Source organism: Ascaphus truei, chromosome 20, assembly GCF_040206685.1.
Source record: "Ascaphus truei isolate aAscTru1 chromosome 20, aAscTru1.hap1, whole genome shotgun sequence".
Classification (NCBI taxonomy): Eukaryota; Metazoa; Chordata; class Amphibia; order Anura; family Ascaphidae; genus Ascaphus; species Ascaphus truei.
The window spans coordinates 14037472-14054987 of NC_134502.1; the positions used below are offsets into that span (position 1 = coordinate 14037472).

The 17516-nt window shown below is 40.1% G+C and overlaps 1 protein-coding gene across 1 annotated transcript; it reads left to right on the top strand.

Moving 5' to 3' along the window:
• Positions 1-15576: 15576 nt before the first annotated feature.
• On the top strand, positions 15577-17212 carry LOC142471355 (olfactory receptor 11A1-like). The gene has a single exon (XM_075578170.1). It carries the CDS (start codon positions 15577-15579, stop codon positions 16516-16518), a length of 942 nt encoding a protein of 313 aa, XP_075434285.1. The 3' UTR covers positions 16519-17212.
• Positions 17213-17516: the final 304 nt, after the last annotated feature.

A 17516-nucleotide genomic window follows, 5' to 3' on the forward strand; every position in this document is an offset into this window, starting at 1 on the left:
ATATAAAAGTGTCTACATTTATCAATTGTAATTCGAATTTCATTGTGTACATATTGAATTGTGGTTGTGGCAGGCGCTACATTGGACGCACCATTAGACTTTTGAAAGTTAGGATAATGGAGCATGTTAGAGCTATAAAAAATCGTACTATTACACATCCAGTGTCACGTCATTTTGCACATTGTTCAAAGGGGGGTATCCAGAACTTCACGTTTTCGGCTATTGAGCATGTTCCTCCACCCATTAGGGGTAGTGACAGACTGAACATGCTCAATAGACGAGAGATGTTCTGGATCTTTAGCATGGATTCCCTACACCCGAATGGGATTAACCAAGATTGGGAATTAATACACATTTTATAAAAATATTTCATTTCTAAGATTAGTCTTAATATTATATAATGTCTTTACATTTATATTTATATTCATACTAAATGTGAACTAATGGGTGATTCTTCTATTTTTCCACTGCTTAGGGGTTATCTAGTTTGTTATATTATAATTAAAGTGTTGTATTCTATACATTCTTAATTTATATCATTTTTTGAATCTATTTTATATACTCACATATTTTGATTCTAGATGTGTTTAATAAATTCACCAGTATTGATATATTTTTTATACTAATTATATGGTTTATTATTTTTTAGTATATCTTACATTTATATAGTATTCCTATGTTCTGTACTATTTCATACATATACATATGTATTTCTTTAAATATTATGTTTAGTTATTTATTATTGTTTAGTCCTACCAAAAGATTGTCTATTTCTTTTTCTATTTAGTTAAAGGTTATTTATATCATTATATGTTATTAAGTACATTGCTGTAAGACATAAAAATAATGGTATGAGTTATGGGTTCATGGTTGGGTATAATTATTTATGTCCCCATTTATCAATAAAGAGTTTAATTTAGTTAGATTATGTTTTAATTCTTGATTTCTTTTTTTGTATAGTATATTGTTCTTCTTTTCATCTATTGCTTTGTTTAATATATTTTAATCTTTTGTTATTTTGCTTCGTTTTTGCTCTATGTACTGATTTAGCATCGAGTTGTATATTTGTATTGTACTTCCGCCTTTGCCTTTTCAATGCGGAGGTATTTCTACCCTATGAGGCCACCGTAGTTCATACAGGGACTCAGTTTCAGCCAGATTCATTCTGACTGATTTTTGGCGCGAAATCACTTCTGCATTGACTGGCATATAAGGGTGATCAGCGGGGACATAGGTCACTCTTTGATAAAGCGCTATTTAGCGCGAAATGCATTAGAGGACCCTTTTTATGTAGCTTTTGCTACCATGCATCTCTATTAAAGCATTTTTAATTTTCATTAATCAGCCTCCAGCCCTACTTTTTTCAGCAGTGCTCCACCATCTCTCCACGCATACTTGATCACCATAGACTTTGCCAATCAGCTGGCGCCGAGCCACTGCCAGGCCCGTATTCTTGATTATACACGTAGTTGACAGGTGCCAGCGGATTAGGCTGGAAATCGCTTTGGTACATGCAAGCTTGCTGAAATCTGCACGCGAGATCCGGCCCAGGCTGCAGGTATTCGGGCGGGGACAGACAGCAAGGGTTGCCGGTCACCAGGTTTTCACTGACAGTCGGACCGTTATTGTAAGCTGGCGCTGTCGCTGGCGCATTGCTTGCCAGCGACTGACGTTTCTTAGTTGGTTTTAACACGACCTTTCGCCTTTTGAAGTCTCCATGATCATAGATACTGGGAAAAATCCGGTGATACACACCAATACCCTCCAATAACACCGGGATCAATATGAAAAAAACACGGATCAATACATAACTTTTTCCTTATTGCACGTTTCCACACATGAGCATCTGGTGAAAATTTGTAAAAGTCATAGTTTTCGATAAAATACTGATACATTTGACCAACTTTTGCTATCTTATCATCTGTTGCATTAATCGCGGCCCATATTAAAAAGCGTACATTCTGTCGGATTTTTGGAACACGGACTGTGGTGGTGCACTCATGTCGGGACTCTCAGGACAATAAAACACCAGACACTGTGCATGTATTTTTTAATATGAAAAGCCTAAATTGATACATTATTGTAACTTCTTCAGCACAATACCAATGCCAATTTACAATGGACCACTGTGGTATTTTTTTAAACACCTGCAAGTCGACACATTACTGAAGTGCATGCGCATTACAATTCATGAATATCTGCCACCTGGCAGATACGCGAAGAATTGCAACCAATTAAATCCGAACCATTATCAATAAACACATCAATAAACACATCAACCACGGGTGAGCCGGCATGAATGCAATATGAATGCGGTATGAATTAACCACACCCCTGAAGAAGTGCACGCATGCGCATGAAACGCGTTGGGAATATATTCTCTTGTTGTAGAGCTGCTTTTTGTTACGGAGGACACTGTGCAGCAATTTATCAGGTCGTAAGGGGGGAGGAAAGAGAGAGGAGCATCGGTCTGGGAAACCCCGCGGTGTGTGACGTCACATCCGCCCGGAAGTTCCGCATTTCGTGCGATACACCAGCCACCCCCAACACGAGGGAACTTTTGGAAAGGAGCTCCGGTCATCATCACCAAGGAGCATCAGTGCGATTTCCATCTTTATTGCCTGTTTACTTCCATTGTCCTGTAAGTAGGGTTTCACTTTTACCCCTCTGGACCTTGATGTTATTCCCTGTACCCTCCGGATACCCAGCATTTTATGTTGTTATTAAATAGCTTTGTGTGAAGTTTATAGCCTTGCTAGTGTTGTTTTGTCTGTGTGTCATGTTTGTTGTGTGTTGTTAGTCCTGAATGCTATTTGTCAACATTGATTGGCATACTGCAGCATAATTTGCTCAAAGGAATTCTGCTCAAAGGAAGAATCATTTGAAATACAATCGGCTGATCTGTTCCAAAGATTTCTTTATAGGGGCTATAATTACTGTATACTGACATTAATAATGCATATTTACACGCAAAATCAATTAATCGACAAGATTTGTTGAAAATTAATAAACAAAAAATGTGCAAAGAAAGGGTCCAAGGACTGGATTTAATATTCATTACTAAGCATAGTAGACAGGCAAGTCAAATTCGTTCCATCTTTTTAAAGCATTGGAAAGTATTAAACCTTGACAGAGACATTAAACATGTAGTGGAAAAGGCCCCTAATTTTGCCTTTCGGAAGGTTAAATCTTTAGCCAACCATTTGTCTCCAAGTTTATTTAGTTCTGAATCAGTTAAGTCACAAAGATTTGAAAAGCCTTGTGGGTTCTTTCAGTGTGGTAATTGCATTATGTGCAAATTTGGGATACCTACAAAAAAATGTATAGTTCAAAAATGATAATCATTATGGTATGATTAAAACCTTTATTAACTGCAAAGGGGTTATGTGGGGAGGACCATCAGGCCCCTAAAAAATAGGATAATAATAGGATAATGGAACATGTGAGATCGATTAAAAATAAGAATATCATTCTACCAGTATCCAAATATTTTACTAACTGTCATTCAGGTAATATTTCTCAATTAAAATGTGTGGGTATCGAGCATATACCAACCGCAATTCGGGGAGGGTATAGGGGACAGAAGGGAGATGTATTGGATATATGTTCTCAATACATTATCACTTATGGGGATTAATACTGAATTGGATATCAAACATTTTTTGAGATCTGTTTTACATGTCTCTTATCTGGGGTCTGATGGTCTCTACCCATTGTACATTTTCCAAGTGATTCTATATATATTTAGTGTTATTCTGGATACGTTTTTCCATTAGTGGTTTAGAATTTTTTGGACCGTTTACAGTGGCGGCCGATCTGAGTCTAAGACGGCTAGATCCGCGATTCTCAGATTAGAACCGGTTATGTGAGTTTTTTTGTCGTTTTCGCCCAGAGTGAACTGCGTTATATTCACGCTCGTAATATTAGCATTTTATTCTCGCTGTCTGCAATACTGCAATGCCATGTAAAAACTCAGGGGGGCGTTTGCGAGCTGTTGTCATGGAAGTCTAATACCTTCGCGGTCAGGTCAGTACTGTACACAGTCTGTGTGTGCGCGCGCAGTAATTGTAAATTTGCATATTTAAAGTATACATGCATTTGCAGTGCTGTTCTGCAGTACAGTATGTCTCATTTGAAAATTGTTGAAACGCATAGGCATGTACTGTACTGTAACAGTGTCACATTTCGGCACATACAGCGCTCTCCCCTCGCTCAGGATAATTAACTGCACTGCAGGGTATTGCAACTTCTTATCTTCTGTGCAATGCAGTACATCTCTCCCACACCATTCCTTTGAACGTGTGTCTGGTTTCAATCACATTCCTGCTTGACAGCAGGAATTTACTGCGCATGCGCCTGTAACTTCGCCTCCCACTGCTTGCTTGAGTGAGTGAAAAAAAAAAATTATTGTCATTTTTTTTTCTCCACAAGCCTGCAAAAACCATCTTACTGTATTACGATATTCAATCTGTGCTGTAGCTTTTGTCTGCGACCCTGTGCGTTTGACTGCACATGGTTGATTTGTGTATTTTTTACGTAACGTATTTGGGGGTGTATTATTATGATGAACTGCCTTTTGAAATTAAAGCATGTCTTTAGCTTTGAACTTCATGCGGCTATCTTTAATTTTTTTAATCTTGTCATTGTGTTCTTAATCCGTCCATAGCCGATCTTCAAAGCCTCACTGCGCCTGCGTGTAATCCTTTTTCAGATGGGAGCTATTTAGCTGCTTAGCTGCTTGGCTGCTTACTGCGCATGAGTCACCCAACCCCTCCTCTCCACAGAGTCATTAATTTTCTGAATCTTGCCATTGTGTTCTTAATCCGTCCATAGCCGAGCTACAGTACAAAGCCTCACTGCACCTGCGTGTAATTCACTTTGAGATGGGAGCTTTGAGGCCTTGTTTACGGCAGCGTTTTGGAAAATCCCTTTTCAAATTTTGTTTGCACAGAGCATCACCTTGATATTATAATAATAATAATAGCATGTTTTTGTATAGCACTGTTAGTTACAGTATACAGTACGTAGCGCTTTCCAGAGAAATTTTGCAGGCACAGGTCCCTGTCCCGTGGAGCTCACAATCTATGTTTTTGGTGCCTGAGGCACAAAGAGATAAAGTGACTTGTTTTTTATGTACTGTATTTGGGGGCTGTATTTGGGGGTTTATTGATCAAATTATTATGATGAACTGCCTTTTGAAATTACTGTACTCTACAGTATGTTATTTTTTTGAACTGCTGCACAACTAATCCTTTATTCCTCCCCCCACGCACACACAAACTCTTTTCGACAGACACCTCCACATAGTCATTCAATTTCTGAAATTAGTCATTGTGTTTTTAATCCGTCCCTAGCCGAGCGTCAATCGCCTCACTGTGCCTGCGTGTATTCTAAGCCTCTTTGAGATGGGAGCTAGCTGCTTACTGCGCATGAGTCACCCAACCCCCCCCTCTCCTCAGAGTCATTCATTTTCTGAAGTTAGTCATTGTGTTTTTAATCCGTCCCTAGCCGAGCGTCAATCGCCTCACTGTGCCTGCGTGTATTCTAAGCCTCTTTGAGATGGGAGCTAGCTGCTTACTGCGCATGAGTAACCCAACCCCCCCCCTCTCCACAGAGTCATTCATTTTCTGAAATTAGTCATTGTGTTTTTAATCCATCCCTGGCCGAGCGTCAATCGCCTCACTGCGCCTGCGTGTACTCTAAACCTCTATGAGATGGGAGCTAGCTGCTTACTGCGCATGAGTCACCCAACCCCCCCCCCTCTCCTCAGAGTCATTCATTTTCTGAAGTTAGTCATTGTGTTTTTAATCCGTCCCTGGCCGAGCGTCAATCGCCTCACTGCGCCTGCGTGTACTCTAAGCCTCTTTGAGATGGGAGCTAGCTGCTTACTGCACATGAGCAACCCAACCCCCCCCCCTCTCCACAGAGTCATTCATTTTCTGAAGTTAGTCATTGTGTTTTTAATCCGTCCCTGGCCGAGCGTCAATCGCCTCACTGCACCTGCGTGCACTCTAAGCCTCTTTGAGATGGGAGCTAGCTGCTTACTGTGCATGAGTCACCCAACCCCCCCCCTCCCCCAACCCTCTGAGGCTTTGTTTACAGTAACGCTTTGGAAAATCCCTTCTCGAATTTGAAATGTAAATCTGATTTGCACAGCATTGTGAGAATTGAGAGTAAAAAAACCATTAACTGATTCATGTTGTTTTGTCATACATTCTTATACTGTACGGGTGGGGGGGTGGTTGTTGTCAATGATTATGATTATCATGAATGTGAATAAATATTTATTTTATTTTTTCAGGAACAAAAAAATACAAATATAAAAATAATCATGAATAATACATAATGCAGTCTTTATTAAGTTCTTCTGGCACATTGAAATTGGATAAACATTTAGAAAACATTTGTAAAACATGGAGAAACATGAATTATGCACATTTATAAGAATATTATTTAATAATATATATATATACTGTAATGTATAAAATATATATATATATATATATATATATATATATATATACAGTATATATTACATTACATTATATATATATTACATTACAGTATATATATTATTAAATAATATTCTTATAAATGTGCATAATTCATGTTTCTCCATGTTTTACAAATGTTTTTGTATATATATATATATATATATATACAGTATACATAGTAATATTATTTTTTCCGTGTTTATCTTGTTCCTCATTCCGTGTACAGTACAGTAGTTCATTGAGAGAGGAGAGGTTTTGTGTACATCAATACTGCTGTTTATATACTGTACATTTTACTGTACAAACAGATTAGACAGGACACAAAACCCCACCTCCCCCCAGGCCACACTTTTTTCCTGAAACGACAAGAAAACAAAAAATTAGTGCAGTTATGTGCATACTGTATTATGTCATTGTGTGATGTGTTGTACTACTGTACATGGCTGGTGCTGCTTTCTCTGGAAAGAAAAAAATTGAGCAATTAGTAGGCAGTTACTGTACACTCTGACTATTGGGAAAGAAAACATCTGTGCCATACTTACCTGTATCATACTGTACTTACAACACTACAGCACAGTACTATTTTCCTGATGCTTGCCCATTACCCACGATGACAATGGGCAACACAGTGGCAATATGGTCTATATATTTATTGCAGCGTTCCACGGTGAGTACATCGTTCCAAAAACTCATTATGCCTTTCAACAACTCGTCCTTTTTGGAGGGTTTCGCCACTTTCCAGATATGGTCCTTCAGCTGATGCCAGACCATTTCCATCAGATTGAAGTCTGGCGATCTGTCATTGGAAAAAAAGGACAATTAGTTTGAGGGATACAGTACACAGTAAAAACAGTGGGAAAATATGAGACATGGTTACCGCACTTACTCCGCTGGCGTCTTCACCCAGTTGATACCGCGCTCAAGGATATGCGCTGTTGACGCGGTGTGCTTCGGTTCGTTGTCCTGGTAGAAGCGGTGACCATTCGGGAACTCGCGTGTGATGTATTGCACTATCTCAGGGACAATGTTGTCTTGGAAGAAAGCTTTATTCATGATTCCTATAGCAAGAAAAGAAAAGTGCTCAAAAAACTGCACAATAGTACAGTACAGTGCATAAGGCTACATTATAGTTGATATATTTTATCTTTAAAGATGACAATGCATCCTGGTCCACGCCTAGAGATGGCACCCCACACATGCAGCTTCACGGGGTGTTTTGGCCGCGGCTTCAAAGATATGCGGCCTTTTTTGTGGAATGCAAAGCTTGCAAATCTCTCCAGCGACACAGTAGACTCATCAGTGAAGATGCAATCCTGGAAAGTTTCCCCACTGTCGATCCATGCCTGGGCCTGGAGCACTCTTTTTATTTTGTTTGCGTCCCGTATCATGGGGTACGCTCTGTAATGACAAGGAATAAATAATTTTAGCGGTACAGTACAGTTTCCTAAACAACACTTTTACCTCCTGTACTGTCCAGTACTAACCTCACACGTCCATATTTCCATCCAATGCTGCGTCTCATCTTCTTTATGCTGGTCTCGGATACAGCGAGATTGTGATTTTCCTGCAGAGTGTATTTGACCCTTAATGCACTCCTCTCATCATTCTCCTCACTTATTTTGTCCACCAGAAGAGTTGTCTCCCTACAATGTAAAGAAAATATATTGTTTTGTTAATATGCAGCAATATAAAAATTATATATACTGTTGTACTGTTATATAAATATAAAAAATATAAATACTGTTGTAATATAAATATAAATATGAAAAAAATATACTGTTGTAATATAAATATACAAAATATATATACTGTACTGATATAAATATAATTATACAAAATATAAATACTGTACTGATATAAATATAAATATACAAAATATATATACTGTTCTAATATAAATATAAAAAATATATATACTTTTGTAATATAAATATAAATTACAAAATATATACTGTATACTGTTGTAATATAAATATAAACATAAAAATATATATACTGTTGTAATATAAATATACAAAATATATATACTGTTGTAATATAAATCAACAGAAATAACAAAAATATTCGATTCAAATTAAAATTAAACAAAAATTTAATTGTATAAATATGCTTACGTGTTAGTTACCCTTGGTGCCCTTTTGCGGTCTCTGTTTTTTCCGTGTGCATGATAACTCACAGTGGTTGCTGGCACAACGAGGCCAGAAGTAGCTAACCAGCGTTGGATAGCAGCAATTCGGTGTCCGCTCTTGTACATCTCCTCAATTCGCATGCTGAGATCCTTGGAAATCTTTTTAACAACCATTGCTGCTAGTAGAAAGAAATACAATCACAAGAATGTATATTTGATGTTTAGTCAATGTGTATTCAATGTGCAGTGAATCCACAAAATGGATGGTGTATTTATACGGTAATGAATCACATTAGAGTACGCCCACTTTCAACACCTGTACCTCGCTGCCATGCATAAAAGGTTACACACTTTGCATAGCCCACCACTCTATGATCTTTATCTGAACTTGCCCTTGTCCAGATACTGTACTGCATTGTGCCACCTGCTTCCATGGAGCAACCCCGATTCTACGGGCGCAGGAACCCACTCGCCTCTGCCGTGCCTGTCAAGCAGAAAAAGAGAAAGGCGGTTGCCGTTTCCACACCAAGGCAAAAGCGACAGGCTAAGTCCAATAAAGAAAACCAACTGCTGACCCCGAAGGCTAAGGGTTTTCATAGACGTCAGCCTTATTATGTCAAGAAGATATACGGTGATGTACTCTCGACGCAAAACGATTGGCAGCCAACCCATCGAATCCGCAGACCACTTCCTCACATATGCTTCGACGGCTCTGCCGCCGCTGTCCCGGAAAACTTCAGCCCGTCTTCTCCACCCCTCGTCCTCGACGCTGCCGCCGCCCTCCCGGAAACCCACAGGCTATCCTCTCTGGTTCTATCCGACGACGCTGCCGCCTCTGAAATCCACGGTTCACTTTCTCCTTTGCTCTTAGACAACTCTGCTTCTCGCCCGGAAATCCAAAGGTCACTTTCTCCATCCCTCTTCGACGACGCTGCCGCTTCTCCTCTACCGGATATCCACAGGTCACCTCCTCCACCCTTCTTCGACGTCGCTGCCACTTCTCTCCATGGAACCCCCATCTCATCCTCCGTTGCACCCATCCACCCAGATTTCCAGACGCCATGCACAAGAAGCAGCTCGTTAGACCGGATGCTGAATGGGATAACTGTGGATCTTCCTGGGAACTCTATTGTGCTAGCAAAGATAGATTTGCTTCTGGATACCATGCTAAATGTGGAGCAACGGATGATACATATGGATCAACGGATGATACATATGGATCAACGGATGCTAGATATGGATCAACGGATGGATCGACGGATGGAGAAGATAGAGGCTGACATAGCGGGTATACATTATTTGCTCAGTGTTAATGCCCCTGTTTCCCCGACGCTGGAGCAGGGGGGTGACATGGATGTGATGAATGGGACCTTCGACCCACTTCCATCACCAAGCGCACCCCCTCCACCAGAAGATGTAGTGTACATGTATGCCGTTGAGGAGGACATGACAACCCCGTCAAGACCACGGCAGGAGACAACATGGCGACCAAGACTGGAGGAAAGCTTCCTCCCAGACAACCTACCATTGCCCGTCGCCTCAAGCACACCCGCTCCCAAAAACCTACATTCGCTCGCATCGATACGGTGCCCGACATCACCCTGTGCGATCTGCCACCGACGCTCAGGGAGAAGTATAGGGTGAAGAGTGCTGGTGCACCCCACAAGTATGCCTTGTTACTTTTTAAGCACCATGTTCCCTACTCGTTGTACTGCGACTGGGCCTTCAAAGTGAACTACGAAGGAAATCGCGTAAAAAAGGCGCTTCCTGCCAATTTAAGCTAGAACATTCTGGATGAAATGCGGCGCTTTTATCCAATTACAGATCCTGTAATGAAAGGCGTTCGAGACTGCATTAATGGCGTTTTGCGCCATGCAAGGAATCGGCCATGGACGGACAATGTGGAGGACTTTCTGTAAGACCATACTGTTGTGCTGAACTGTATTGCACTTTACTGTACTGTACATGTTTTGACCTGCTGTACTTGAATAAAGGAGATGTTGTTGTGTGTTTTTTACTTGTATTTAAACAGAAATGTTTAAACTTGCTGTCCACACACACAGGACCTGCACAATTCCAGTCCCTGAGGGCCGCAAACAGGCACGGTTTTCACAGGTTACCCTGAAAACCCGCCCTGTTTGCTGCCCTCAAGGACTGTACTGGTGCAGACTGTTTTGCACACCATCCCACTGTACAGTATATGTTTTGACTTGCCGTTCTTTAATAAAGGAGATGTTGCGTTTTGTTTATTTTATGAATAAAGAATTTGTTTTTAAAACATGTGACTGTAAACCATACTGACTGACATAAATGTTTTCACAACTGTAGCAGTAAACCATTCACCTGTTGATGTTTTGAATTGCTGTGCACTTAAAATGTTTCTACATTGTACAGTATTTGTAAATAAATGTTTTTGTACTTACTCCACAATAAAAGAACATGTTTATTTGTTTTACATTGCATAGTTTTTATTTTTTGGGGTTTATTACACAGTATACTGTATATAAAAAGTATTGTATATTGTACGGCCGGAAAACATAAGCATACTGTTAAGGTACAGTATTCTATCCTAATCAATAACAACGGCCACTAAACTGTAGACTCCGGTACGTGGCTTTTTAAATCCGATTCAGCAATGTGCAGGCATTGTTACACAAAGCGATATTATCCATAGAAATCCCTCCATTAGCCGTTTTCTTTTCTGAGGAAAAACAAAAAGAAAAGTTTTACTGTAATGGTCAGCCCCCTAAAGACGCTCCCAGCCAGTCCCACCAATAATTTTCTCGGGGGGCGTCTCCTGTTCACATGCGCACGCGCCTACCGTCGATGTAATGACACGCATATGCGTTTCAAGAAGGTTCCAATGCGCATGCGCCTAGCATTCCACCAATTGTTCAGTATCTGCAGTACAGTACTGTAGAAGCCGCTCAGCCAATGATATTGCTTACAGGAGAATCGCTTGACTTTCGAATCGCACCGATATTGATACTGCATTGTCAAAATAAAAAAAAACACAGAAAATTATACGGCAACAATACTAACAATACTCACCATAGAATTTCCCATTCAGCTGGCGCCGGCGCCGGTCCACTGCCAGTCCAGCGTTCTTGATCATCCACGTCGATAGTTTGCAGCGGGACTAGTCCACCTGTAGTCAGCTGATGAGGCTGGAAATTGCTTAGGTACATGCAAGCTTGATCGAAACGGCAAGCGAAATCCGGCTCAGGCTCAGGGTTGTCACTGACGGTGGGACCGTTATTGGAAGCCGGTGCTGGTGCATTGCTTGGCAGCGACTGTCATTTCTTAGTTGGTTTTAACACGACCCTTCGCCTTTTGCCGTCATCATGAACATAGATACAGGAAAAAGCCGGTGATACACACTAATACCCTCCACCAAATTGTGGCTCAATACGATAAAAACAGGGATCGCTACATAACATTTTCCTTATTGCACGCTTCCATGTATGAGGAGCTGGCGAAAATTTGTAAAAGTCATAGTTTTCGATAAAATACTGATAAATTTGAACAACTGTTGCCATCTTATCTTCTGTTGCATTAATCGCGGCCCATATCAAATACGCGTAACTTCTGTCGGGTTTTTGGAAAACGGGCTGCACTTGAACACTCATGGTGGGCGGCGGGTCTCTGGAGAATACTGTAACCGAAACTGGTCTTCGTCTTTCTTTAATATGAAAAGCCTAAATTGATACATTTTTGCAACCTCTTCCTTCAGTCTCAAGGCCAAGTTACAATAGCACACTGTGGTATCTTTTTTACACGAAACATCTGCAAGTCGACCCACTACTTAAGCGCATGCGCATTACAATTCATGAATATCTGCCATCTGGCGGACACGCGAAGAATTGCAACCTATTAAATCCGAACCATTCTCAATAAACGCATCAACCTCGCGTCAACCGTGCACGACCCACGGCTGAGAACGCAAAATGAATGCGGCATGCTCCAGATGAAGTGTGTCGCATTCCAGGAAAAAGCCAGGGGAAAACCGGTGATGTGTTAGACTCAGATGCGCCGCAGCAGTATGTTGTTATCCATATCAAAGGTTTATTAAATCAAATGGACAATCTAGGGCACTATATAGGTGTGCAAATGAAATGTATTATGGATGGGTCCAATTATATTATATTATATAAATGATAGTTTTTTCAACCTACTGATGTTGGACCAATCATTTTGATCAATTATCAACCACTTTGGATTTGCTATTCATTTAATTCCAACCTTTTTGAGGTTTCAGCCCTATTTGTACCAGGACTCTAATTTGAACATTGTATCAATATATCTATTGTTGCAACTATACCATTACTTGGAGGTTGCCTCTACATGGTTATAATTTTTTACATCAAGATATAATTTCTGTTACATTTCCACAATGTGGATTGGTTGAACACTTGTGCTATTGTTTTGATATAAGATTTAATTGCTACAGTAGCTATATAGAATTTCTATTCAATATCTAAAAGCAAACTGATTAGCAATTATTTTACAGATGCAGCCACCAGTGTTAGAACACTTACCTGGGAAATTCTGGGAGATTCTGGGGCAGTCTCACAGTAAATGCCTCAACATTGCCTCAACATTTCTGTGAGATTCTTAATGGCCCATCGGATTAACATAGCGGGGGTCCCTGCAATCCCATTCAATCTGAATGGGACCGAAGGGACCCCTTGTGTGTTAATTCGATGGGCCATTAAAAATCTCAAAGAAATGTTGAGGCAATTTTGCGGCATTTACTGTGAGACTGCCCTAGAATTTCCCAGGCAAGCGTTCTAATAATCGGGGCTGCATCTGTAACTATTTCAGAATAGTGGATATATTTTTTTTGCTTCAACCAGTCTTTAGTGTGCAAACCTCTGTTCAGGATTTTCTATATTGCTTTGAAGCTTTAGTTGTTTTGTTTTAATGCTCTAACATTATCTGTTTTTCCTATTTTTAATATAGTAGATTTGTTTCATTGCTCATTTAGGATGATTTAATGTGTTATGTTACACTTTGTGTAGTTAAGGGGCTCTGGCGGGGGCCAGCCACCTTTCATGTGGTCTGTCCAATGATACCTTGTGGTTGGTGTCAGCGGTCAGTTCACCTGGAGGGACATAGGGGAGGCGCTTACTCCAGGGTTTCTTACCAATATATGGTTGCATCTTACCTGCAGCAAACACTTTTTGATAAAGTATCATATACGGTGGGAAATGCGTCAGCGTGTTGCTCCAGTTTTCTTACGGGCACAATGTGCTAATAAATTTTTATTATTTTTGACTTTTTGATCCTGTCTCCGGTCCTCTTTCTTTTTGGCTATGCTATATGTTACTTTTTGTACTGTTCTGGATTTGTCTTGACGGGAGGCATGAACACAAGGATGAATGAATATTGAAAAGCAGTGGTACCGTGAGTACAGTTTTCACAGTTTTCTCATGTTTCGACTATCTTGCCTTTGGCAGCTGTTTCGATTGCTTAATTGGATCTAGGTTGTTGGGTCTCCCTGTGACTCCTACTGTTGTCCTAGCTATTTGCAGGGCTCCAATTGGTTTCTATCCCATATATAGGATCCAGCATCAAAAGTTTATATTGTGAATTTCATCCTGCTCTATATCAAGGATAATATCTACAGCGTTATCTTATAATGGCTTGATTAACAATAACCTGCAGCACTACTTGGAGATTAATTTCTCAAATTTGGAATATATTGTTGATAACCTTCCAGAAGTTACCTGTTTTTTTTGTATTCTGGCGAAGATTGTCAGAGTAATAGTGTGCTTTGGCGTGTCTTGTTTGTCTTGTTCACATATTCAACAGGCATCTGTATTTATTAGGATCCTTGGTAGTGCCAGTAACTTTGTAGCTTTTCCACAAGGCATCCCTAAGATGGTAGAGGGCTATAAGGTTAGTTGTAACCCATGGAAAGTGAGCCTCCTGTACTCTTATTCTGTGTAGTGGAGCATGGGTATCACAGAGTTTTAAGAACTCGGATTGGAAATAGTCAAGTGCAGAATCTGGGTTGGGAATTAAGTCGATTCTGTACCAAGAGCAGCTGATAAGGTCAGCCAGAAACTGTTGTGGGTCAATGTTTCTAAATGTTCTAGTGAGGAGAACTTTAGGGCTTGATTGGGGTGGCGGGGGTGGGTTGATTTTCCTTACACAGTACACTATTGCATAGTCACTGAAAATGTCAGGTAGGATGCCACAGGATTGGATTCTGCTAGGACTAGAGGACAGAATCCAGTCTAGCAAGAATGGTTGTGAAATTTCAGGTTTGTCTGTGTGTGTTGGGATATTAGTTGTGTTAGGTTAAGTGACTTGAGTTGTATCTGGATTTTGTTATTTTTAGGATCAAGTCAATTGTAGTTGAAGTCCCCAATAATTAGTAGCTCACTCTTCTCATTCAGAGAGGAAATTGAGCCAAGAAACCTGGTGATATCAGTCAGGGACAATAGAGGGGCTTTAGGGTTGTGGTAGATGCCAGCAATCAGGATGGGCTTTGAAAAGGGGAGGCAGATTTTGCCAACTAGGGTTTCAAAAGGGGGTTGGCTTGGGGGGCAATTTAGCACCCTAAATTGTAAGGTGTCTGCAATATAAAATAACACTCCTCAAAAAAACACCATACAAAACACTCTACAAAAAAAATCCCTGTGCACCTCATTGGACAGTTATTCACGGTAAGTAACTTCACATCTTTTATTATTTATGTATCTCCATAAACAGATCTTGAAGGGTTGATGTCATTCTGCACTAGGAGATCATTCCATTGTGATAACATACTGTAACATACAATTCAATGTTTTTATTGCTATCATTGTTACAATGGAACATGAGAGATGTTCCTGGGTGTAACTTGCATAACTTTCCGGACTATAACCTTCTGAAGTATTGTAGATGCTATTGGATGTGAAGAGCTACTAAATATTCCCTTCTTTTTTCATCCCATCTCTTCAGGATATGCTGGAAGAGAATCAGACAACAGTCACTGAATTTCTGCTCCTGGGATTTCAAAACTTGCAAAGCTTCAATGTCGCCCACTTCATTCTGTTTCTCATGATCTACATCATGACATTAGCTGGAAACCTGCTGATCATCATTTTGGTGTCAAGCAGCCAAAGCCTTAAATCTCCCATGTACTTCTTCCTCTGTCACCTGTCCTTGTCTGATATGTTACTTACCACAAACATAGCCCCTACCATGCTACGTGTTGTATTGAATGGAGGGGGCACCATACATGTTACTGGCTGCATCATGCAAGTGAACATCCACGGTGTTTCAGCAGCTGTAGAGTGTCTTCTTCTCACAGTGATGTCCTACGACCGGTACCTTGCCATCTGCAACCCACTGCGTTACACCTCTATCATGGACCTTAGACTTAGTCTCCACCTTGTTACCTGGTCTTGGCTGATAGCATTTATGTTAATACTATCCATGCTTATTCGTCTATTTCAGTTACAGTTCTGTGGTCCCCATATCATTGACCATTACTTCTGTGATTTTGATCCTCTTCTAGAGCTCTCTTGTTCAGACACCTCTATTGTGAAACTAGAAGAATTTATCTTAACCCTCCCTCTAACCGTCTTCCCATTTGTCTTCATCACTTCCACATATGTCTCCATCTCCCTCACCATCCTCAGAATCCCATCCACCACTGGGAGACAGAAAGCATTCTCCACCTGTAGCTCTCACCTGACTGTCGTGGGCACATATTATGGGAGTCTAATAACGGTTTACATGATGCCATCCAGAGGACACTCATTTAATATAAACAAGGTCTTATCCCTTCTCTACACTGTGGGGACACCTTTTTTCAACCCAATTATATATAGTTTGAGAAATCAGGAGATCAAGGCAGCTCTGATAAAGTGCCCCTTTATAAGGAGAAGTTCTTCTTTTTAAATAAAACTTGTAAAAGAGAACATCATTACGGATTTAGCAGCTTTCAAAGTTAAAGTTGAATCATTTGCATACATTTTAAAACGAAGTATCAAGAATACAATTCAAACGGAAGAATGTTTAGCACAACCAAATATAGCTAAGCTATACAATAGCTTTTATTACATGTTTTTTTAAACGATTATCCAAAAAAAGCAAAGCCATACATTACCAGTGGGAGGATTACTGTATATAAAGTGAGGTAGAGACCAGATTTATTATATAAGGGCTTATTTAATAAAGTACAAGATTGCCGTTTGGCACTGCGGAATCAGCAAGATCGCACTTTATTAAATAAGCCAATTCATAAAGTTTCAGGATAAGTTTCCTTTAACAGATGGAGGGATTCCTTTCCTAAGGCTTAATTTTTCCCACACACCAGAAAGTGAAATGGGGGAGAAAAAAGTGACATGTTTGGAGAAGAGGGGAACATGAGGAGATATGAGAGTGACATGGGGGAGAGAGGGTGACATGGAGATAAGTGACATGGGGGAGGACTGTCCGCACCGCCTCCATTGTAGCTTTGATATAAAACAACGTATAGATGTATAGAGACACTTTGAAAGTGACCAGAAGGTCACAAAAAGCCCTATTTAGAATACACTCAAAGTCAACAAATCAGGGAAAATGTAATGGGTGGGATCTAAATGTCCATCACTTTGGCTGATTATATATTAAACTCTGACAATGTATAGAGAGTAATAAGCCAATCGATAGCACTCCATATGTCAAATAAAATAATAAAGGTTTATTTAATAACCAAAATCAACGACAACGTGAATGTATATACAGTGCAAAATTAGTTACAATCCCAAGGAAGAGACGGGCGAGCAGTTAGTTCAGTAGGTATGCCTAAAGGCATAATAGAGTCTGCCTACCCAGGTATAATATCTTCGCTAGGTATGAGCATAGTGACGAAACACGAATGTAGAACCTGGACAGACAGGTGTATCAAACAACTG